Source organism: Moschus berezovskii, chromosome 3, assembly GCF_049115385.1.
Source record: "Moschus berezovskii isolate FMDL1 chromosome 3, NW_MosBer_1.0, whole genome shotgun sequence".
NCBI classification, from domain to species: domain Eukaryota; kingdom Metazoa; phylum Chordata; class Mammalia; order Artiodactyla; family Moschidae; genus Moschus; species Moschus berezovskii.
In genome coordinates, this window is record NC_142462.1 from 82,680,196 (window position 1) to 82,706,997 (window position 26,802).

At 36.7% G+C, this 26,802-nt stretch overlaps 1 protein-coding gene across 1 annotated transcript in view; it reads left to right on the plus strand.

Moving 5' to 3' along the window:
• ZNF804B (zinc finger protein 804B) overlaps positions 1–26,802 on the plus strand; it is a 633,150-nt gene that overhangs the window by 503,605 nt on the left and 102,743 nt on the right. The window contains exon 2 of the mRNA XM_055421036.2: positions 8,427–8,570. Coding sequence (XP_055277011.2) covers positions 8,427–8,570 — 144 coding nt within the window. The remainder of the gene's footprint in view (positions 1–8,426; positions 8,571–26,802) is intronic.

The following is a 26,802-nucleotide window of genomic DNA, read 5'->3' on the forward strand; positions in this document are numbered from 1 at the left end:
ATGTGATTTCATTTTACACTTTTATTTTTTTAAGCAATAGGCAATTTTTTATAATTTTAATTTTTTATTTCTGACTTTGCTGAGTCTTCATTGCTGCATGGACTTTTCTCTAGTTGTGATGAGCAGGGGCTACTCGATAGTTACCGTGCATAGGCTTCTCATTGTGGTGGCTTCTCTCATTGAGTAGCATGGGCTCTAAGGCATGCAGGCTTCAGTACTTGCGGCATGTGGGCTCAGTAGTTGCGGCTCCTAGGTTCTAGGGCACTGGAATAGGCTGAATAGCTGGGGCACACAGGCTTAGTTGCTCCACAGCACATGGGATCTTGCCAGATCAGGAATCCCACCCGTGTCTCCTACACTGGCAGGTGGATTCTTTACCATGAACCACCAAGGTTTTAGGCTTATAGAAATATAGATCAGAAAGTACAGAGTATATCCATATCAGTTCAGTTCAGTCGCTTAGTCGTGTCCGACTCTCTACTCTCTTCTAATTTTGTACATAGTTTCCCTTATTATTAACATTTTCCATTAGTGTGGTAGATGAATGTGTTACAGTTGATGAACTGATATTGATGTGTTATTATTAACTAAAGTCTATAGGTCACATTAGGGTTCACTCTTTAAAGTGTACAATTATTTGGGTTTTGACATCACCATACTCATTTCAGGCTTTCTGGTTCTCTCCCTTTTGACACAATAAGCAAATAGCCAAAAAGTCAGAAAGATATTAAATGTATTTACTCCTTTACTCACTACATATATTCATTCATGAATTCATTAATGGATTTTGATAGACATGAACTACAGGCCAAGGACTGCTATTTAATAGATTCAATTGTTTGAATTGAACCTATTTCTGATCTTGTTTCTGACCTTGGGCAAATTTACATATATTTTCATGCAACCTCTTTTTCAACCCCACCTAAGAATATTGCCTATTTTTACTGGTGAGGGCTGGGATGTTCTTTGTAAGAGACTGTTAGTCCTTGCATCTTCATGGCCTTATACTACATGGTGTCCACTAGAGTCTCATTGGTTTACATGTGTTTTACTATTTCACTGATTATTAAAAATACTCTGAAAACCAGTTCATAACCCTTATGAACTTGTGCAATGCAATATCTGTAAATGACATGGAAATTATACCTGCCCCCCTTTTCCTTTATGGCAGACATTCACAGGTAATAAAGCAATAGCTACTCTTATGATTATTTTAGGGTGCAACTGGAGCTGCATTATATGCATATGTGTTTTTCTAATAGAAGAACTGTCTATTAATTTATGCTGAGAAAGATGAAGTTGGTGGTATAGAATACTGATGAACAAAATGTGCTTTTCAAAAATAATCTCTGTTCAGATGCAGCCATTAGGAGTCTTCTCCAAAATAGGCAGTTATATAAGCATGTTTTAAATATTTAATTGTTGTTTCATGAACATAAAGGCAATCATCACTCTGGCATCTTGCCAGTGAGTCAGAAATGTGTCATTCTTTCCAAATTAGAAATAATACTAAGAGGTACCCAAAGTATGCTACCCAATGACAAGTTCATGTATTTAATATGCTTGTCTTCTGAGCAGCTTGAATGAATCACTAATAAGAGGGGAAAGCTCTTTTCTAAAAATCCAGGATGTGGCTGATGTTATATTTACCTGGCCATTGGTGGAAAGGTCTAAATTTAGTTATGTCCAGTTCAAGTCTAGGAAAGCAATACTTGATTCTTAACAAATCGTAAGGAGAACTATTGATTATGGTAAAATGAGAAGAGCACTGGAAATCAGTAATCTATTGTTCTGATTGTGAATCTGTATGCAGTTGCCGCCCACTATTACTTTAGGATAATTCTTCAGTAGGCTCCTTAGGATCTATAGTTTTTAAAAGGATTGTTCCAAAAGTTCCATGTGTTTAAAATCATATTCATCTATTTATTCTGCCATAGTTTCAACAGTTTAATTCCGTATGATATGATTTAACATTGCCAAGGTAAGCCAAGCTATCTATTACATAGTAGGAAGTTATACTTTTTATCATTAATTTAATTTATTCAACAAATACTTTTTTCTAAGTAATAGGTAACAAACTAGATACTATAGAATACAGGACCATTTTTTAATAAAATAAGCCAGTCACATATTTAGGGAAATCAATATTAGTAATATTAATGTTAAGGGCATCCAATGCTCGTTTGCCTATTTGTGGAATTTCTAAACAGTCCAAATGTTAAAAACAAATTGTGAGATAAAAACATCCTGAAAATTCTATTCAAATAAACCGGATTTGAATTTACTCTCCGTGATTGTGCTTTCATATGAGATGGTGGGTTGAAGAGGATAAGGAGTCCTATCACTTGCTCATATTTTCATCAGAAAATGAAAGTTACTTTGTAGACTCATCGAAGAATGGTATGATATTTTTAAAAAAAATAGTGTCACATGAATACAATGATACACACAAAGACACACATACACACAAAATGTCCAAAAACATCAAGTACCCACTTTTAGCATACACTCTACTAAGTACTTCTATGAAATTGATCTCATTTTATACTCTCAACAATCCTACAAGCTACTCATTATTCCCCTTAATTTCTAATACCGATAAAACTAAAAACTTAAGACTTTAAACTTTTAAGAAAGAGGCTGAGATCCAAGTTAGTCAGTCTTCAAAGATTATTTTTCCCTGTGACAAACATAAAATAAATACATAAAGAAAACTGTCTAAAACAAGATTTTCATTACCCAAACTGTTACAGAGATGCAGGAAGACAGTGGGGATGAAGAGAGGTTTTTGAATCAGCGTTAGTCACTTGATCAGAGGAGGAGGAAAATTTACTGTCTTTGAAACAGGATTTTATTTGTGGCCAGTGTAACAGAACAAATTAGAGAATATTGAAATTCTTAAAGCAATCTCTTATACATAACAGTGAAAGGTCAAATGTGAAACTTTCATGGAAAGAATATGAATTCAATCCTCAAAGCTCCAATACCATCAAGGAGATACTAAGAACAGCAGTTGATTCCTTCTTTTCCTTTTCAATAGTCAGGGCACATATGCACATCCAGTAGAAACAGGACTACCACTTTGTATTTTCCTAATGTCCGTCTCTCAGCTTCAAGAGCTTTATAGATTTTTAAAATTATAATCAGTCCTCTGACTCTCTCTGGGACCTAGGTGCTCTGTTTCATTTCAAATCTACTAAAACAGGTAGCAGAGCTACCTCAGAATTATGCAGCATCTGGATACAGGCTAAGTAATTAGGCCAAACATGAGCCTGGTGATTAATAGCTCTGAAGTCAGATGGAGCTGAGTCTGAATCCTGTTCCTGCTCATCAACATTGAGTGAATTTCTAGATGTGTTTTTGCCTTGTAAGAAGAGATGATATTTTATAAAGTTGCTGTGAAGTCTAAAGTCAACAAGTGTGAAGTGCTTGACAGTTTTCTGTTTATCAAAGAGAAAGCAGTGGGTTTTAGAGTGTAAGCATCATTACAATAATAAGAATAATTTGGTAGAAAGCATTCGTATTTCTAACTAAATGCTTACGCTAGTCAGAACACTTGCCACCTTACAGGCATACCTATTATATGCATGAATATGAAATTCTTGGTGTGAAAAAGTGTATTTTCTCTTTGCACCCAAAATATGAGTTATGAAAAGTAATTAATTACTATGAAATTCTTACTGAATTGTAACATAAATGCCTACTGGCAATGCCTAATGTTTTAAAATGACTTATTCAGATAACTGTCATATTAAATTTATTATACTTTTTCAACATTTAATGAATCATTGAGAATGGTTAACAAGAAGTTTTCTTTTATTTAATAAATGTGTTTTTTTTTTTTTTTAAATAAGTTTCTAGTCTCCTCTTCTAGGCAGTCTTTGAGAAGGGAACTTTTTATAACTAGCAAATCAATGATGGAACTTTACATCAAATGTTATATAACTAATGTATTATTATAAATTTTATTCATTTTTAATTTTAAAAAGGTACTGATACTGAGAATACGTGGGTGTTTTTGCTCCTTTCATATTTAATTCATACCTGTGAATATATTTAAAGACTATGTAATTATTTCAGATAGTAAATCTCACCTTAATTTGCCTTCAAGGTTATATTACCAGTAAAAATATCTTGTCATTCAACAAAGAAAGCAAGGAATGCCAAGAATTTACAGTATATCTAACACTATGTGTGAAAAAGAGAGGATAAAAACTCTGACATTTTCTTCCAATTATTCTTAACTAGTGTGAACTAGGTACATTCTATAACAACTTATGATTATTACTGTATTGCAATTTACAGTGTTCATCTCTTCACATGTAATTCTTCCACTTTGCTGCTGCTTTTGTTTAGGTGCTAAGTTATGTCTGAATCTTTTGTGACCCCGTGAACTGTAGCCCACCAGGCTTCTCTGCCCATGGGATTTCCCAGGCAAGAATACTGGGGTTGGTTGCCACTTCCTTCTCCAGGGGGTCTTTCTAAACCAGGGATTTAGTGAACATCTCCTGCATTGCAGGTGGATCCTTTACCACTGAGATACTGGTTGTTGTTCAGTCACTCAGTCATGTCCGACTCTTTGAGACCCCACGGTCTGTAGCACACCAAGCTTCCCTGTCCTTCATGATCACCCGGAGTTTGCTCAAACTCATGTCCATTGAGTCGATGATGCCACTAGGGAAGCCTGTAATTCTCCCATGCTACACTGTTAAAAGCCTGAAGAAAGACCTATTAAGAAATTAACTGTTAAAGTTGCCTAACAAGAGATTCTAGCCTGTACAAGTGATTGATAATAGCGGGATAAAAGTGTGGTGAGATGAGTGGAAAAATGAGTGTATGACAGCATGATACAATGGAAAGTGCACCCCTGCTTTAATGTTACCTGATTCTATTCAAATCATTAAATTATTAAGTATTGGTTGGTTGCCTGTTCTGCTACTAATAAATTGCAAGATTAAATTACATGGTGGCTTCACTACTAGTCTGAGACCTTACCCTCCAGGCTGCTGTCACATATATGACTGGACCAACTCAGCTCCGAGCAATGCCATGGACGACTAGGTTGTGGTTCTTTTACTGAAAGTCAGCTCTCGCTCTAATCGCAGTTTCAAATTTTGCCAAAAATCCTAAAGAAATCTTTTTTTTTTTTCTCTCTTTTTCCTCTATGATTCTGCTATGCCTACCCAATTCTTGGATTGTAGTCTCCTCTGCCTGAGACTTTCAGGTTTTTTTCCCATTTCTATTCCTGAGTCTCTGCTGTTGGGCTTATGTGTTTGCTTCTGGCTTTGAAAGACAAACTGTATTGTGAACTCTGTATGGTTTGGTAATTTATCCACTTATGTATCCTTCCTCTTTTAATCAGGGGACTAGGATATGCCATGGGAATATCAATAGTCCCTTAGAGGAAAGAGAAATGTGTATATCAGCACCATATCCTGACAAGAAAAATTAAGCAAGAAACAGGGTATGTAATAGAGTAGATGGCTTTGTAAAATGTGAAAATTTATAGGGAATGATATAGACTAAAATGTTGGTAGAACTCTCATAACTTTTTTCATTGAGAGCCATGTAATATCATAATTAAAGGGTGTTTTAAAAATAAAAGAGGCTGAGAAATATAGATGCTGAGACTAACTGGAAAAGCTCTACTCTGGCTATGGAGCTATTGTCTTAAAATCCTCTGTGCAATACATAATCTGGAATAATATGGAAATACATTTTTAATGACAAATTCACCCTGAATTCTGTTGCCACCCCTACTCCAACTTCAGTAAATGAAGTTGAGGCAGAGTTGCTTAATGTCCAAGCACATGGTCAATTTCTGAGCTGTGTCTTTGTAAAGTCAGAACTGTGGGTAAACCAAAGAAGACACTCGTTCCAATCTAATTGCTAAAATTATACTGAGAAAGACCGTAATTTCTCGTGAGAAAGACTGGATGAAAAAATAATGATTTCCCCTGATTCTAAGGCTGCTGCTGCTGCTACTAAATCGCGTCAGTCATGTTCGACTCTGTGCGACCCCCTAGACAGCAGCCCACCAGGCTCCTCCATCCCTGGGATTCTCCAGGCAAGAACACTGGAGTGGGTTGCCATTTCCTTCTCCATGCGTGAAAGTGAAAAGTGAAAGTTAAGTCGCTCAGTCGTGTCCGACTCTGAGCGACCCCATTGACTGCAGCCCACCAGACTACTACTCAATAATAGTCTACTACTACTGCTCCCACAGTTATTAAGTAACTGTATAATCTCAATTCCTTCAGCAACTGGTTTTTTGGTCTTGAAATTGGTGTCCACATTCTTGTTTCTGATATGTCCCATTAACCTAGAATGTAACCAGATTTCTATTTCAACTCTCTTAGCTAGGCAATCTGGATATTTAGTCTAATTTGCTCTTTACTAATGTACTAATGTCCTTCCTGCTTCTTACTATGTGTGTTAGACTCATATTGGGGCTTGTATCACTATGTTCCCATATCTAGATTAATTGCATCATCACTTCATCCAACCCTGTGAGAATCTGCCCAGATTGTTTTCTTGTCTGGGCAATGATACCCCTAATATTTAGACTTATGGCCTAGTTTCTTTTCATAGAAGGTCAGTAATTTTGGAGAAACAAAGCTAAAATCTGTTCTTTATTTTGTTCATCCATTCTTTATGCATATTTATTTGGCATCCTTTATGTGCCACCCATTCTTTTGTCTAGGCACTAGGGTAATAGAGCAGAACTTGTAGGATGGTAAAAGGCATGAATATGTAAGCCATCATTATCCATTAATTTATGTCATGCATGTTAAATAAGCACCTATTCTGGGCTAGATAATATGTTTGATACTACTGACACAAAAATGAATAAAATAATTCTTGACTTCAAAAGATATGGGAACCATAGGTATGAAAACAATTTTTTAAATATCATATGGCATGTCTGATGATAAAATTAAAGAGGGTAATATGGGAACATGGATTGCTATTAATGTCCCTGATGAGGTAAGAAGGAGCTTGTATGGTATATTAAGGGGATTGGCCTTAGAAGGACATGGTAAAGCACAGCTATTTGTTAACAAAAGAGCTAGACATTGGTTATTTGAATTCAAATCCCTTTCCAGTTGTTAACAACAGTGACCACAAGTGTGTGATCTCTCTGAATTCTGGTCAATGCATCTATAAAATGTGCATTAACATAGAACTAAGTTTTATAGGGTTGTTATGAGGAACTACTGAGGTAATTCACATACTTATCCTAATACCTGGCACATAGTTTATGTTCAGTAAGCATTTGTCACTATTATTCTATAGGCAATGACAGAATCCAAGAGGATTTTAAGTGGGGGAATTATGTGGCCAAAATTCTGTTTGAGATAGAGCATAGTTAAAATTGTAAACAGTTAACTAATGAGAACTTTCTCTATAACTCAGGGAGCTCTCTATTCAATGCTTTCTGTTGACCTAAATAGGAAGGAAATCCAAAAAAGAGGGGATATATGTATACATGTAGCTTATTAACTTTCCTGTATAATAGAAACTAACACAATATTTTAAAGCAATTATACCCCAATGAAAATTAATTTAAAATAATTCTGAAAATTGTAACAGACTCATTAGCAATGTCTAACAGGAGCTAATGTTTGTGGAAGAAGCTTAGGCTGAAGTTAGAGATTTTGGATAAATAAGGCTCTAACTATGATATGAAAGGGACCACCCTGGGAGAGTGTGTGGACTGGATAAATCAGTTGGCTGAAGATGGAATTGTGTGGACTACAAAAATATAAGGGGTAATATCAAAGAAAGAAATGTCTGTGAAAAAAACAAAGTAGGAATGATCATAGATGTGTTTGGTAATAAGCAACATAATGGAGGCTTTCTCTTCCTTGAAATGCCGTGGAAAAGGATTCGAAGAGGGTCCAAGAACTGGGTGTTGAGAAAAAGCTCACCAGTTATCAAGGTGGGAAAGGCATAATGTAAAGAGAGAATAGTAAGTCCTCACACTTAAGATCTCAGGTAGGCTAAAGTACATGAAGCAGTAGGTGAATAATACAAAAGAATGCAATCAATGCCTGATAAAATAGAGAGGCTTTACAGTTTGGGGATGGGTCACTGGATAGGTAGAGGACGTGGTGGTGATATTATAGTTAGATGGGTCAGCAGTATCACACCAGGAAACAGGTGGCAAGAAGACAAAGAGTAATGACCATACTGAAGCTGAGGGCTCAGCTCCTTTAGGATAAGTTATTATATGTTCATTGATAACTTAGGATTAGGCCAAGCTGAAAGTTGCTTCCATTGTGCCATAGATTTCTTAAATGTAATGAGGCTAACCATTTCCTTTGAGTCACAGTAAAATTAAATTACCAACTTGATTAGTATGAGATCTGGTTATGCTATTAGAGAGAAATATAACCAATACTTTTGCCTTTTTTTTTTTTTCAAAGGATTTTCCAGAAAAGGAGAAGTCCACAGCAAAGGCCCTGGAAGATGCAAAGGCGAACTTTTACTGTGAGTTATGTGACAAGCAGTACCACAAACACCAGGAGTTTGACAATCATATTAATTCTTATGACCATGCTCATAAGCAGGTAAGTTGAAGTGGGAAATAACCTTCATATTCCTGGATTTCTACTTTCAGAATACAACATATGCAACTGGCCTTATTTATCCTCATCTAAGTTGCTGAGATGTTATACCATTTTTTTTTTCTTGAAAGCTGTGGTCTTTTGTTTAAATATTAAGTGAAATACTTTTTCCTAGAAAGAGTATAGGTTCCAAGAGTAGATTGACATTTATTTTAGGATTATATATGTGAGGAAACCAGGACTCAGTAAAAATAGGGCCAGATTCAAAACCAACTAGCTACTTAGTGACAGATCTAGAATATTGGACAAGTATTAGGACAAGATGTAGCATAGAATCTTTTCGAGTTCCAAGGTACAGGGAATACTAAGTTTTTGGGGAAATTTTTTTCAATAAAATGTTATATTTTGCAAGAATATCCCCTTAGGAAAATCAAAGTGATTACTTAATAAATGAACAATTGCAGACAAACTAACAAAGACAATCTCAGACAAAGGCAAAGTTGAGGGGTAACAGAAGATATAAACATATAAATAAAAATCAGTGTTGATATTCTACATATAATGCTAAGATTGATATTCTACACAAAATGCTAAGATTCTCTTTTTCCATTTGTCTGTGAAAGAGAGAGTTATTGTTCTCATATGTTAAATTCTATCATTGCTGCGTGACGTATGAGGATATTAGCACTTTAGGAATTATAGGTGTCAAATATCACTAAGAAAGAAATCCCATATGGCCATAGGGTTATTGCTAAGAGCTGAGAAATTGCACAATCCTAATATCATGGAACATATGGATAAATCTTGTATAATCTAGACCTACAATATTTATTCAGAGTGAAAAGCAACAAATATTTTTAATAACATCACTAATATGTATTGAATACATATAAAATATATGGCTTTGACAGCTTCTGTTAATATCTTTAAAACTAGAGCATGAATATATAATTGATTGGATGTCTCTGACAAGAACAAGGACAATGGTAATCGTTCAGGATTGAGATTTCCAGATCTTAGTGTGCGTAGTCATCACTTTGGAACCTGTTAATAATGCAGATTTCTATATTCTCCAGTAGCTATTCTAACTCAATAGTTCTGTAGGGCTCAGGAACTTGCATTTTGAAATGATACAAAATAGAATTTTTCAAATGTATATATATAAAATGAAGTATGTGACTACCATCCGACTCCAAAAACGATCTGTCTTGTTTCATTCATAGTACCACGATTTACTCCTCACACCTGCCACCACCTTGGATTATTTTGAAGCAAACTCCAGATATCGTGTCATTTCATGTGAAAATATTTCAAGATGTTTAATGATACTTAAACAACATAGCCATCATCATACCTAAAAATTAACAGTGTCTTGGTATAGGTCATTTGTCTCTAAATGATTTGTAAATTTGGGTTTGTTGAAATCCAAATGTATCACAATTTTAGCTGATACATCTTTAAGTTTCTTTTAATATTTATTTAAACTATGGATTTTCCACTCCCCCTTTAAATTGTGCTCCTTGCAATTTGTTTGTTGAAAAATTGGATTGTTTCGCACATTTGAGATTTTGCTGAATGCAACTCAGTATTGTCTTTTCATATTTTTTTCTGTCGTCTGTATTTCCTTTAAACTGATTGCTACAGATAAAATCTGGTCAAATGCTGGTTCCTTGGCAAAAACATTTTAGAGAGTATGTTGTATCTTTCCATAAGGAAGTATATGAGATCAAATTTTCTTTCTTTTTATGACTTGCAGTTTGATCAGTGGGTTTAGGTACTATTGCCTTGATCATTAATTACCCCACCTACACTTTTCCACTAATGGTTCTTGTATTCATAGATGATCATTTGCTTAAATCTATTACTTCATTTGGAGCTGTAAAATGATTATATAATCTTTGTGTCTTTTATTAGATAAAATATGTCTATAAAGACAAATTTCCCAAAAATATCACCCAAAGTGAATTTTATGTAGGAGTGCTTCAGGATGCGTATTAAGAAAACATTTATTCTGGCGATTTGGAGAAATAAGTGACCATGGAAGTTCTCGTGGGACAGTGATATTTGCTCTGTGTTTTAGATGTACACAAGTAAATATGGAAAAAGAGATTCAAGATGGGATAGCATTCTTGAGAGTGTAAACACAAGGAGCGAAGGTGAGGAAATGAAGGAATACAAGGCCTCTTTTGTAGAAAGTGTTGGACTGCAGGAGAGTTAATCCTCCACACTCGATCTGCCTTCTACAGCCTACCTTTCACTCTGGAATTCTGCCTCATCAGTTCCCTTTTTTATCACTTTCCTTAATTTTATTTCTATTGGGATCTTTCCCACATTTTGATAAAACAACCCTTCCTCAATCCTTATACTCCATCTATTTCCCCATTTCTGCTTTATTTAGGCTTCCTAGCTTTGTAATATTCATAGGCATTCTCCTTGTTCAAGCAGTGATTGATTTCCATTATTTGCTTTTGTGCTGATTATAGAGAGTGGAAAATTTTGATCCCTAATTTTAGGAGGCCTATTTTCTTGCCTGGAAAATTCCATGGACAGAGTAGTTTAGTGGGTTACAGTCCATGTGGTTGCAAAGATTTGATATTAGAGAATTATCTAGGATACTAAAAGAACATATAAAAATTATTTAATAATGAAGGGTTGACGAAATAGATATCCTAAAAATGAATTAGAAGTTAGCCATGTTAACCAACTAAGAATGAAAAGTTACCTTTATGGTAGAAAGGCATGCGGCCGTTATAAAGCATGACCCACACATAAAGAAGCTGCAAAAGGATACACTGTGATCACTAAAGTCATCATCAGTGTCTTGGGGACTTTAAAAATCTTAGAAGCTCTCCTTCATTCCTCCCATTCTTCCCTTGCAACAGACCTCATTTTCCATCTTCCCTTTGCATTCTCTTTTCACCATCTATGTTAATCTCACTCCTGATTCTTTACTAGCGCCTTCTAACTGGACTCCCTGCGTCTAGTATTTTCCATGTTCCACACTGACCTATCCATTTACAGCCAGATTGATCTTTCCAAACTCTCACATTTATTCAATCACTCCCCTTGGAAATCTTCAATGACTGCTGGCTGACATTTTGTAAAAGTCTGAATTACTTAGTCTGTCATTCAAAATACCCACAGTTTGGCTCTGGCATCTATTTCCAGATTTATCTCCTCCATACACAGAATTTTCCTAGTTTCTTGTAAGATTCATTATGCTTTTCCACCTGCTCATATTGGCTCATAATCTTCCCTCTGTTTGGGATCCCCTCCTGTCTTAGGGCTGTATTTCAACATATGCTTCAGTAGATTTAATACACAGATTGATAACTTACATCTTGAAATGAAAAAACTGAGATCTCATGGTAAGCTGACTTAACAGCATTTTCTAAATTCATTTTGATCGAAGGATTATTAATATTGTGCAGAATTTTGTACTTGCTGCCCACTTTGGGTAACACTTGAATAATTAAATTTACCATGGACCTCATAAGACTACTTTCTTAGATCAATATTAAAATACTTCCATTTAAAGATTTATTTTGTCCAAAAATATTTTGAAAATTACCTGAACTCTAAATGAATTTGTTTACAATTTGCCTTTTAAATGAAACAATTTTAGATACAGAAAATAGGAAGTATACACTAAAGTAAAATATACAAAAACCTTTTTATTTTTTTTCCTCAAATTCCAAAGCTAAATATATCTATTTGGTTCTAAGTTTAGTAAGGGCTCTTCTTGATTGTGATGCTGATTATAATAACAGAAATAGGATTTTTGATTAGAGTATTTTCTAGACTAACTAACAGGAAGAGTTGCCTTAATTTTATTTTCCATGGGGATTCAGAGTAAATATCTGGCCTCTTTGGTTGACAGGATAACCCTTTCTACTTTTCTTCTCTCATTTATAGTTACTCAAGATCCTGCAGTTTAATAAATGATTTCTAAAGCATTTATGTCACCTTGTATCTAAATAGCAGTCCTATGTGTTTAATTCACTTTATTGCAAAGATCATATTATTCACAGATTTATTGTAATTATAGAGAAGTAAGTTAACACTTATGATTATAAGGTGGAAGTGACAAATAGATTTAAAGGACTAGATCTGATAGAGAGAGTGCCTGATGAACTATGGACAGAGGTTCATGACATTGTACAGGATACAGGGATCAAGACCATCCCCAGGAAAAAGAAATGCAAAAGATCAAAATGGCTGTCTGAGGAGGCCTTACAAATAGCTGAGAAAAGAAGAGAAGCAAAGGAGAAAAGGACAGATATACCCGTTTGAATGCAGAGTTCCAAAGAATGGAAAGGAGAGATAAGAAAGCCTTCCTCAGTGATCAATGCAAAGAAATAGAGAAAACAACAGAATAGGAAAGACTAGAGATATGCTAAAGCTGAAACTCCAATACTTTGGCCACCTCATGTGACGAGTTGATTCACTGGAAAAGACTGATGCTGGGAAGGATTGGGGGTGGGAGGAGAAGGGGACAACAGAGAATGAGATGACTGGATGGCATCACCGACTCGATGGACATGAGTTTGAGTGAACTCCGGGAGTTGGTGATGGACAGGGAGGCCTGGCATGCTGTGGTTCATGGGGTCGCAAAGAGTCGGACATGACTAAGCAACTGAACTGAACTGAGAGATCTCTTCAAGAAAATTAGAGATACCAAGGGAACATTTCATGCAAAGTCGGGCTCAATAAAGGACAGAAATGGTATGGACCTGACAGATGCAGGAGATATTAAAGAGGTGGCAAGAATACACAGAAGAACTATACAAAAAAGATCTTCATACCCCAGTTAATGACGATGGTGTGATCACTTCCCTAGAGCTAGACATTCTGGAATGTGAATTCAAGTGGGCCTTAGGAAGCATCACTACAAACAAAGCGAGTGGAGGTGATGGAATCCCAGTTGAGCTATTTCAAATCCTGAAAGATGATGCTGTTAAAGTGCTGCACTCAATATACCAGCAAATTTGGAAAACTCAGCAGTGGCCACAGGACTGGGAAAGGTCAGTTTTCATTCCAATCCCAAAGAAAGGCAATGCCAAAGAATGCTCAAACCACCGCACAATTGCACTCATCTCACACACTGGTAAAGTAATGCTCAAAATTCTTCAAGCCAGGCTTCAGCAATACATGAACTGTGAACTGCCAGATGTTCAAGCAGGTTTTAGAAAAAGCAGTGGATCCAAAGATTGAATTGCCAAATCCGTTGGATCATCAAAAAAGCAAGATAGTTTCAGAAAAACATCTATTTCTGCTTTATTAACTATGCCAAAGCCTTTGATTATGTGAATCACAATAAATTGTGGAAAATTCTGAAAGAGATGGGATTACCAGACCAACTGATCTGCCTCTTGGAAACCTGTGTGCAGGTCAGGAAGCAACAGTTACAACTGGACATGGAACAACAGACTGGTTCCAAATAAGAAAAGGAGTATGTCAAGGCTGTATATTGTCACCCTGCTTATTTAACTTATATGCAGAGTACATCATGAGGAACGCTGGGCTGGCTGAAGCACAAGCTGGAATCAAGATTGCTGGGAGAAATATCAATAACCTCAGATATGCAGACAACACCATCCTTATGGCAGAAAGTGAAGAATTAAAGAGCCTCTTGATGAAAGTGAAACAGGAGAGTGAAAAAGTTGGCTTAAACCTTAACATTCAGAAAACTAAGATCATGGCATCTGCTCCCATCACTTCCTGGGAAATAGATGGGGAAAAAGTGGAAACAGTGGCTGACTTTATTTTTCGGGGCTCCAAAATCACTGCAGATGGTGATTCCAGCCATGAAATTAAAAGATGCTTACTCCTTGGAAGGAAAGTTATGACCAACCTAGACAGCATATTAAAAAAGCAGAGACATTACTTTGTCAACAAAGGTCCATCTAGTCAAGGCTATGGTTTTTCCAGTAGTCATGTATGGATGTGAGAGTTGGACTATAAAGAAAGCTGAATGCTGAAGAATTGATGCTTTTGAACTGTGGTGTTGGAGAAGACTCTTGAGAGTCCCTTGGACTGCAAGAAGATCCAACCAGTCCATTCTAAAGGAGATCAGTCCTGGGTGTTCACGGAAGGACTGAGGTTAAAGCTGAAACTCCAATACTCTGGCCACCTGATGCAAAGAGCTGACGCATTTGAAAAGACCCTGATGCTGGGAAAGATTGAGGGCAGGAGGAAAAGGGGATGACGGAGAATGAGATGGTTGGATGGCATCACCAATTTGATGGACTTAAGTTTGGGTAGGCTCCAGGAGTTGGTGATGGACAAGGAGGCCTGGCGTGCTGCTGCTCATGGGGTCTCAAAGAGCCAGACACGACAGAGCAACTGAACTGAACTGAACTGAACTGAATTGAAGTTAACACATAACTTTTAAGAATGAAATAAAATAATCTGGGACTCATAGCTTTGAACTAATTCCATCGGACCTTTAATAATGTTTTCTGCTGCCGCCGCTGTTGCTGCTAAGTCACTTCAGTCATGTCCGACACTGTGCAACCCCATAGACTGCAGCCCACCAGGCTCCCCCGTCCCTGGGATTCTCCAGGCAAGAACACTGGAGTGGGTTGCCATTTCCTTCTGCAATGCATGAGTGAAAAGTGAAAGTGAAATCACACAGTCATTTAGACTCTTAGTGCCCCCATGGACTGCAGCCTACCAGGCTCCTCTGTCCATGGGATTTTCCAGGCATGAGTACTAGAGTGGGGTGCCATTGCCTTCTCCGAATAATGTTTTCTATAATTTAATAAAAACTGAGATATGCTTCTTGTAGAAAAAGCTTATCAATAATTCAGTTCAGTTCAGTTCAGTCACTCAGTCGTGTCCAACTCTATGCGACCCCATAGACGGCAGCCCACCAGGATCCCCCGTCCCTGGGATTCTCCAGGCAAGAACACTGGAGTGGGTTGCCATTTCCTTCTCCAAAGCTCAAAAGTGAAAAGTGAAAGTGTAGTCGCTTAGTCGTGTCTGACTCTTTGCGACCCCATGGACTGCAGCCTACCAGGCTCCTCCGCCAGTGGAATTTTCCAGGCAAGAGTACTGGAGTGGTTTGCCATTGCCTTCTCTGTATCAATAATCAAAAAGCTATTTTTTTTTTTCTATTTCTTCAACAATAAAAATTGAATTTCTAGATTTGACAATCATGTTCTATATGTAACTCAAGTTTTTTGGAAACAACGATTTTTTTAGCTATTGCCTTGAACTTCTTAAAATTCTTTATAAATACTGGGCATTAATACTAAAGCAATTTGAATGTGTATACAAATTACAATTGCTTGGATAAAGAAAGCATTGTAACTATTAATATAGCTAACATGTCAGTAACAATTAATTCCTTCTGAGACTATCAAATTATAATCTCTTTCTCGGGACTGTTAGCTGCAAATGCATAATACTGAAACAAATAATACACATTCTCAGAAGCAATACAGGTTTCTTCTGCCCCAGAGACATTCTGACTCATCTCAATTTAGAAAAAACAAATGAGCCGGATCTCCATACAGTTAACCCATAAATATATCTTCAGCTATAAAAAACAAATCCACTTTTAGATCCTTCACATGTGACATTTAATCCTACTAATCTTCATTTGCTTTACAATAGGATTTATTTTCACTCTGGAGTAGCTGTTCACTTCTCAAGCTTGGATTTGAACTCCAACTGATTCATTCTTAAATTACTGTTTCAGATTCTCCTCCAACTTTACCTGCTGAAGATAAAATAAGCAAAACAAAATTATCTCTTTTCATCTTGACTTCAGGTGGAAAAGATTCCCAAAGAAGCTAAATGAATTCTATTTAATTACCCTTGCATTGTTCCTATAATTTGATTTATGTTTTATCCAAATACTGCTCAGTGATACATTTCATTATATCATATTTAAACTACTACTCATCTTAATATGGCAACAGCATTTAAAAGTATATTTGATTTGTATGGTTTGTAAGATTAAAGAAGAAATACAAATTACAGTGTCTAGAATGAACACTCTCAGAACCATAAATGTTGGTAAAACAGAATCATACTTATTTCCTGCTGTATTTTGCATTCTATAAACTCAGGTTTCTGGTAGATTTTAAATTTTTATATCTGACCCTCACCCCTCTCACCCAAGAATTCAGTTCAGTTCAGTTCAGTTCAGTCGCTCAGTCATGTCCGACTCTTTGCGACCCCATGAATCACAGCACGCCAGGCATCCCTGTCCATCCCGGAGTTCACTCAACTCATGTCCATCGAGTCGGTGATGCCATCCAGCCATCTCATTCTCTGTCGTCCCCGTCTCCTCCCACCCCCAATCCCTCCTAGCATCAGACTCTTTTCCAGTGAGTCAACTCGTCGCATAGGTGGCCAAAGTATTGGAGTTTCAGCTTTAGCATCAGTAATTGGAAACTCCATTAGCAAAGAAGTATAAAAGAACCAAGACTGATCTTATAATAGCTTCTGGATCATAATTCAACTTTTCCAAAATACTGATTTCAACATGGTTAAGGTTTTTTGATCGTAAGGTTACCTCCCAACTGAAAAATCAGTTTAAAATCTATGTTCTGGCTTTGTTTTTCAGATGCGCTAAGTGATTTCCTGCCTTAGTGCATTTGCCATATCTCTTTCTTCCAGAAATGTTCTTTCAGATGATTTTCAACTTTCTGATTCCTCTCTTCATTTGTACCTTAGTTCAGTGTCATCTGTTATGCACAGTCTTTCTTTTACATTCTAACTCAAGTAGTCAGTTGCCAGTTCTCCAAATTCTGATACCCTATTGGTATTGTCAATGGGTTGGAATCAAATTATACTGGCTCTCCAGAGCCAACTGTCTAATATTTAAGAATCTTGTGAACTAGTTCTTAAACCATTGGTAGCTTGAAATTATCCATGTTAGGAGATCCACAAACATACAAATAGGGTTTTATATATTTCATTTGATTTTTCCATAGACTTGATATACCAGCACACCATTGTTTAATACTCTTTTAAACAGAAAAAAAGTTACTGTTTGAAATTTTTGCCCCTTACCCCATTCCCTGCCATTAACTTCACAAAGAGAAGAATGGGGCATTGTGTCTCTATCGGCTATGTATCTCCGTACTTATGGAATTAGAGCACATCTAGTACATAGGAAAGACTACAATAAATATTTTTTAAATGAATGCATAGTCAAATAGGTGAGTTTCTAGAATTTATCATGCTACTCTGTTCTACATCAATATATTCACACATCATTGATTAATAACAGCTTTTTTCTGCTAATTGTATTGAAATATAACTGATGTACATCAATGTGTAAGTTTTAGCTTACAGCATGATGATTTGATTTACATATATTGTGAAATGATAACCACAGTAGATGTTATTGAGCTTTTTACTAAGTTATATGAGTTCTTCATATATTTTGGATATTAAAAATCCCTTATCAGATAGATAACTTGAAAATATGTTTCCCATTTCATCAGTTTTCACTTTGTTGCTGGTTGGGATTTCTACTTGGGCACTGTAGGTATGAACTCAATCTGCCAAGTCCAAGTGCTGGCTGTTTTATGACCCTCCACCTCACTTCCCTGTCACAATAAGATTCTCAGTGGTCGAGCCCTACAGATTTCCTTGTAATCTGGGGCAAGATCAAGGAAGGGGCTCCAACAAAGTGACACACAGTGTTGGGGGTAGGGTTTGGCTGTCCACCCTGGATTTTCCTTGCTCACTGGAGAACCTGGAGACTGAGGGCAGACCCTTCCATGTGGTATTCCCTGGCCTCCTGGGGAAGGGACAGTAATATCCATGTGTAACTGCTTCTCTCACCTTGCAATTCAGTGTCATGGTCTCCATGGTGCAAGGGGTGCTTTAGCCTCACTTCTTCATTCTAGGATTTTCTCAGTGGTGTCTTGTTCTAGGATGGTTATTAGCTGTTCTCACCAGAGGGAACAAAGTCAGGAATGACCTATGTCACCATCTTTGCGAAGTTACCCTTAATCACTCCTTAGGTAAGTAAAGTGAATGTAGTGAGCAAAATCACAAGTTCTTTATAATTCTTAAGAAAAGGCTGTCATGAAAATCCATTTTTACAATTTAAGAAAATACTTGGACCCATACTAATGCTGATGTAGTGTTCTGCTCTAAGACTTCTAGACTTTACTCTGTGGGAAATTACTAGTCTCCAAGGGCTTTTAAGTAAGCAAATGATAGTTTAAGATTTGTGATTTAGAAGAAAAAACCTAAAAGCAGTTTAAGGATCAGAAGGTAAGAGAGCTCAGTTCTGCAGTCAGAAGAGAGCCTAAGAGAGATGACTGAAGTATTTACAGCAGTGACAAGAAGAGGAAAGGAGAAGGGTAAATCTAGAATATTGTCCATGGCTTGCAACATGTGAACACATGATCTTATATCACTAGTGATCAGATAAATAAAAATTTGGAGAGTTTTCAAAAAAATGTGTCAAATATGAAAATGGAATTTTACTACCCACTGTTGACATGATGTAAGATACTAGAAACTGTAAAACATTGCTGGGGGGATATAAATTGTTTCAATCATTGATGTTCAGCTTTGGATTATTTATCAAAAACTTAAAATGTGAATTTTGCCTATTGACATTTCCATCTGGTGTATATTCTAGAAAAATAATCACATTAATGCCAAAGACTTATACACCAGGATATATAAAATAGAAAAATACCAAAAGCAATCTAAACATAGAGTGAAAAGAGAGTAACTAAATTATGATACACATAAACCAAAGTTCTGTGTACAATTTAAAATCACATTTTGGATCTATATTTTATATGAAATTAATTCTTAAAAGGAATGCTTGGATACTTGTTTATATTAAAAATTAAAGAATACATAAGTACGGAACATTGAGTGATACTACTTAGTTGCAATTTGGTCCATAAGTTTCTAAATGCTTATTATCAAATCATAAACTTATGTTAAAGATAGACATTAAATATGATTATATTACATATATTAATCTGCCTCATATGTTTTTGTTTATATCTTGTCAGTCCATAGGACTTATATTTTATTGTGTTAATTCCGTGCTCAGAATTAATGTCATTGTGACTTGTAAATATTTTTTATTTTATCTTTATAAGGTACTATGCTTACTTTATGATTACATTTTCTTTCTTTTACACTTATTTTATTGCTTCAGTTAGAAACTGCCTTATTCTTATATGTGCTCCATTATTTAAAGTCACTGCCTACTTCTAATTCATCTCTGACCTATCTACCATAAATAGGAAAAAAGTATCATTACAAAATATCAGATAAATAAAATAATAAGTCAATCAGTCCTAGGCCGGCCTCTCCCCTTTCTGACAAAGTCCTCTGTCTTCTGCTCGTCTTACCAGGTTGCTCTCCAGATCTGCACAGACCTTCTTTCAGGACTTCTCTTTGTCATCATCTTATGAATGCATTTATTTCTCTCCTAGATTATAATCCTTGTTTCCTTGGTCTCATGACTTTCTATATCATATTTCCTCTTTTGGTGGAACCTATTCTCCAGAAGCTTCCTAAGAGCATACTCACAAGGTAAAATTTTACAGCCCTTGTTTATCAGTAAATATAAATGTGTTTATTTTACCCTTACATTTTATTTATTTCTCAACTGGCTTTTAGCTTTTAGTGTTGATCCTGAAAAGTTATATGTCATTTGGGATCCTATATCTTCCTTTCAGAAACTTATAGACTTTACTTTTCCTCATTTCATTTTATACCAAACATTTTCATAGTGCCTGTTAGGAGGTACCAGTTCAGTTCAGGCACTCAGTCGTGTCCGACTCTGTGACCCAATGGACTGCAGCATGCCAGGACTCCCCATCCATGACCAACTCCCGGAGTTTACTCAAACTCATGTCCATTGAGTCGGTGATACCATCCAACCATTTCATCCTCTGTCATCCCCTTCTCCTCCTGCCTTCAAAGTTTCCCAGCATCGGGGTCTCTAAAGTGAGTCAGTTCTTCACATCAGGTGGCCAAGGTATTGGAGTTTCAGCTTCAGCATCAGTCATTTCAATGAATATTCAGGACTGATTTCCTTGAGGATGGACTGGTTGAATCTCCTTGCAGTCCAAGGGACTCTCAAGAGTTTTCTCCAACACCACAGTTCAAAATCATCAGTTCTTTGGTGCTCAGCTGTCTTTATAGTCCAATTCGCACATCCATACATGACTACTGGAAAAACCATAGCCTTGACTAGACGGACCTTGGTTGGCAAAGTAAAGTCTCTGCTTTAAAAAATGCTGTCTATATTGGTCATAACTTTTCTTCCAAGTAGCAAGCACCTTTTAATTTCATGGCTACAGTCACAATCTGCATTTGGAGCCCAAGAAAATAAAGTCTGTCATTGTTTCCACTGTTTCCCCATCTATTTGTCATGACATGATGGGACAGGATGCCATGATCTTTGTTTTCTAAATGTTGAGCTTTAAGCCAACTATTTCACTCTCCTCTTTCACTTTCATCAAGAGGCTCTTTTGTTCTTCTTTGCTTTCTGCCATAAGGGTGGTATCATCTGCATATCTGAGGCTAATGATATTTCTCCCAGCAATCTTGATTCCAGCTTGTGCTTCATCCAGCCCAGCATTTCTCATGATGTACTCTGCATATAAGTTAAATAAGCAAGGTGACAATATACAACCTTGACGGACTCCTTTTCCAATTTGGAACCAGTCTGTTGTTCCATGTCCAATTCTAACTGTTGCTTCCTGACCTGCATATAGGTTTCTCAAGAGGCAGGTCAGGTGGTCTGGTATTCCTATGTCTTTCAGAATGTTCCACAGTTTATTGTGATCCACACAGTCAAAGGCTTTGGCATAGTCAATAAAGCAAAAGTAGATATTTTTCTGGAACTCTCTTGCCTTTTCAGTGATCCAATGGATGTTGGCAATTTGATCTCTGGTTCCTATGTCTTTTAGAAAACAAGCTTGAACATCTGGAATTTCATGGTTCAGGTACTGTTCAAGCCTGGCTTGGAGAATTTTGAGCATTACTTTACTAGCATGTGAGATGAGTGAAATTGTGCGGTGGTTTGAGCATTCCTTGGCATTGCCTTTCTTTGGAATTGGATTGAAAACTGATCTTTTCCAGTCCTGTGGCCACTGCTGCGTTTTCCAAATTTGCTAGTTTATTGAGTGTAGCACTTTCACAGCATCATCTTTTAGGATTTGAAATAGCTCAACTGGAGTTTCATCCCTCCACTAGCTTTGTTCATAATGAAGCTTTCTAAGGCGTGCTTGACTTCACATTCTAGGATGTCTGGCTCCAAGTGAATGATCACTCCATCATCATCAAGATCTTTTTTGTACAGTTCTTCTGTGTATTCTTGCCACCTCTTCTTAATATCTTCTGCATCTATTAGATCCATACCAGTTCTGTCCTTTGTTGTGCCCATCTTTGTATGAAATGTTCCCTTGGTATCTCTAATTTTCTTGAAGAGATCTCTAGTCTTTCCCATTCTGTTGTTTTCCTCTATTTCTTTGCATTGATCACTGAGGAAGGCCTTCTTCTCTCTCCTTTCCATTCTTTGGAACTCTGCATTCAAATGGGTATATCTTTCCTTTTCTCCATTTACTTTTACTTCTCTTCCCTTCACGGCTATTTGTAAGGCCTCCTCAGTCAACATTTTGCCATTTTGCATTTCTTTTTGTGAGGATGGTCTTGATCACTGCCTCCTATACAATGTCATGAACCTCCATCCATAGTTCTTCAGGCACTCTATCAGAGCTAATCCCTTGAATCTATTTGTCACTTCCACTCTATATTCATAAGGGATTTGATTTAGGTCATACCTGAATGGTCTAGTGGCTTTCCCTGCTGCTACTGCTGCTGCTAAGTCGCTTCAGTCATGTCTGACTCTGTGCAACCCCATAGACGGAAGCCCACCAGGCTCCCCCATCCCTGGGATTCTCCAGGCAAGAACACTGGAGTGGGTTGTCATTGCCTTCTCCGGTAGGTCTTCATAGAACCATTCAATTTCAGCTTCTTCAGCATTTGGTCAGGGCACAGACTTGGATTACTGTGATATTGAATGGATGGAATGCCTTGAAAACGAACAGAGATCATTCCGTCATTTTTGAGATTGCATCCAAGTACTGCATTTCAGACTCTTGTTGACCATGATGGCTACTCCATTTATTTTAAGGGATTCTTGCCCACAGTAGTAGATATAATGGTCATCTGAGTTAAAATCACCCATTTCAGTCCATTTTAGTTCACTGATTCCTAAAATGTCCATGTTCACTCTTGCCATTTCCTGTTTGACCACTTCCAATTTTCCTAGATTCATGGACCTAACATTCCAGATTCCTATGCAGTATTGCACTTCACAGTATCAAACTTTACTTCCCTCACCAGTCACAGAATCAGATATTCCTAAAACTAGATTTCTACCTGGTTCACTTTCTCAAGAGAGCAGGCGTCAGTTTTCTGTCAGAACAGGATAGGAGACTTGTGGCTCATTTATTCTTGTGTACTTTAGCCAGTTCTCTTGTTTTTAGTCCCAGTTTCTGCTTTTCCACTTCTACTTTCATAGCAGGGGTTTGCTAGATTAATGTCAATTTATCCTCATCTCAGCAATCTGGTCTGCCTTGTTGCACATCTTCTTTCCCCTCCCTACCCGCCTCTGTCCCTTCCAACCTCTTCTTCTGTCCCTCCCTCCTACTCTCCTTCCCCCTCCCTCTCTCCTTCCTTTCTCCCTCCTTCCCTCCCTCACTCTCTTTCTTTCCATGTGCCCACTATCTCCTTTATTTCTTAGTAAAATAGAACCAATATTACCTTCCTCAGAGAGGTACTGTGATAATTAAATTTAAAAAATGCACAACAACCCTTAACCCATGTCTAGCATAAGTACACAATAGAGCTGATGGAGGCATATTTTATCAGGTATGCTTTCCCAGGGAGATTTATACTGTCTTCATGTCTGACTCTTTGTGACCTCATGGACTGTAGCCCACCTTGCTCCTCTGTCCATTGGATTTTCCAGGCAAGAACACTGGAGTGGGTTGCCATTTTCTTCACCGGGGATCTTCTCAGCCCAGTGATTGAACCCATGTCTCCTGAATCTACTGCATTGGTAGGAAGATTCTTTACCACTGAGCTCCCTGGGAAGCCCCCATCAAAGGGAGGCTAAATGGTGATTTTTAAAGAATAATGTGTGAGAAATTCTTTCATCAAATGGAAACTAAACTGAAAAAACCTCTAATGTATCTTTTATCTCTGAAATTATTACTGTGTAACTGTGTGGTTAAATACAATTTTTTCTCATTTAATTTAATCTTGGGCCTGGACTAGGCAGTGAGAAAAAAATAGTAATTTGCTACTGCTCTTCAGTTCCTGGAGCCATAACATCTACTGGGCTTTTACTTCATGAACATAATTTAGCAACTTCACTTTGATGTAGGTCAGATTTCAGACAGCATGACAAACTGTATGGCAGAGTCTTGGTTCTACAATATGCATATGCTTTTTGTGTTGGCAGATCCATAGGTTTCATTTTCCTAGCTTATTTTTTAGTTTTTTCAACTTCCATAATTTTCAGCTCCATACTAAGTGAATATTGCAAGAAATTAATTTTGTAGTGTTTAATAATAGCATCTATTATCTCATTGTTCAAAATTTACAAGTGACAATATTATTCTTTTTACATATTGAGTAGTATTATCTTTTGAATATCTGGTTCTAGATGAGATCCTCCATATAACAATATAAATTAACTGCTGGTAATTTAGGTAATAAAATAATACCCAGTATAATAAAATAGCTAAAATATTCCAGAGGTGTAGGTCAGGCCTGAGCCCACTGCAACCACATGTTAATCATAAAGCCAGAGGATAGAATGGGGAGCAATATTTTATATGTAAGTCATTTTTAATTTATTTTTTTTCTCCTGTAGTCATGTAATTCTACCAGACATACATGGCAATCATTCAGTAATTCACTACTTTAGTCATTTGTTCAAAAATCATTTGTGCTGTGTATATAGAACTGTGTGTTCTATAAATATAAAAATAAATAAGCACCTACAATTTCTAGTTCATTATATATGGAACTTGGAACTTGTCACTCCTATCCACATAACCAGAAAAAAAATTGAACAACCTGAAAATCAGCAACTCTTCTTTGATCCATCAGAGAACTAAGATTCCAGGGAAAATTGCTTCACTCAAAACTGGAAAGATAGATGAGTGGATACAGGAATCACAACTTACTGAAGTGTAGAAATTCAGAAGGAATACCAGCCATTCCCTTCTCCAGGGAGGGAGTGGGGGGTGTGTCTTTCTGATCCAGGGATCAAACCAAGGTCTCCTGCATTGCAGGGGGATTTATTTTACTGTCTGAGCCACCAGGGAAACCCAAGGAATCAGTAGCAGGGTAGGAAAAAATAAACTATAGTTGAGGAAATGCCAGAAGCTCAAAGTAGATGAGTTTGAATTAAAACTCTGGTGGGGAGGTAGACCATCACGAGTTTATGAATTTTACCTTTGGAAGCTCTATTTTATAGTGAAGATGGGGGGAAAAAAATCCCCTTGTGCTTTTGGCAGAGGTAGAGGAAAGGTAGCCATTTAAAAATATGTCAGAGAATTCTGGTGTTCTTAACAGGATTTGTCCTCAAGAAAAGCTATTTTACCAGAGCCTAACCAACATTGGAAATAGTAATATCCATCTGCCTCTAAGCTTCCTCTCTCAACCAGTGGTGGTGTGGAAGGGGATAGCCAGCCCTGAGAAGCATTTATGAAGGTTATAGCACAGGGGATCACTGGAGACTGAGACATAATCAGAGGACTAGTGATCTCCTTGTCTTTTCCCACCAAGCCCTTCCCACCACATCAGTAGGGCTCCTACAAAATAATAGAAGAATACATCAGAAAGAATATATTTTTAACCTTACTTAAGAAGTCTCTAGGAAAACCTGAAGTGTGGCAGAGGAAATAAAACATGTATACCAGATGAAATTTATCTCCTTACAGCTGCAATTGTACCAAACAGGAAAGACAGCCAAACTACTTGCCAAATAACTGCAAAACCTTACTCTAAAGAGCTGTTTGTTTCTATTCCATTTACCCAGTACAGTATGACTGGCTTTCAAGAAAATAATTGCAAGACATACTAAAAGATAAAAAGCACAATTCAAAGAAACAGATCCAAAATCAGCACAAGACTCAAATATGCAAACTTGTTGGAGTTCTAAGATTAGGAATTTAAAACAACTATGATAATTTTACTAATTATTCTAATGGCAAAAGTGGATACATAAAGACAGGTGAGTAATGAAAGCAGATATGGTTAAGGAAATAATCAGTGAGACTGGGAAAAAAATTCTAATAGAAGCTTCCAAAACTGAATGGAAAAAATAAAAAATGAAAAGGAGAAGACAGAGTATCCAAGACTCAACAGAAATTACAAAAGGAATAATTACAGAAGAAAAACAAGATGTTTGAAGTAATCATGACTGAGAATTTTCCAAAGTTAATTACAGACAATAAACTAGAGATTCAGGTAGCTCAGAAATACCAATAAAATGCTCAACATATACATATATATTTATGTCTCAGTAGTTAAGATTCCACCCAATGCAGGATGTGGGGTTCAATCCCTGGGTTGGGAAGATCCACTGGGCAGGGAAATGACAACCTACTCCAATATTCTTGCCTTGGAAATCCCATGGACACAAAAGCCTGTAGTCTGTAGTCCATGGGGTCACAAAAGAGTTGAACATGATTTAGTGACTAAGCAACAACAACAACACATATCCAGGCATATCATATTCAAACTGCATAAATTTAAGAACAAAGAGAGAACCTTAAAGAAGCCATTGGTAAATGGAAAACACCTTAGCTATAGAGGAACAAGGATAGAATTACACTACACCTCTCCTTAGAAACAATGCAATCAGGAAGAATAGAGTGAAATATTAAAATGTTGAAAGAAAAGAAAAGTCCATTTAGAATCCTGTGTCCAGTAAAATTGTCCTTCAAAAGTGGTGGTTAAATAAACACTTTCTCAGGCAAAGAAAAATTGAGGGAATTTGTTGCCGGTAGATTTACCTTATAAGAAGTGTTAAATGTATTAGAAAGAAGGAAAATATATGTCAGAAATTCCATTTATATAATGAAAGGAAGAGCATTCGAGAAGAGATAATGAAGGTAAAATAAATCATATTTTCTTATTCTTAATTGTTTTAACTAATAAATATTTATTCAAAATAGTAATAGTATCAACCATGTATTCAGTA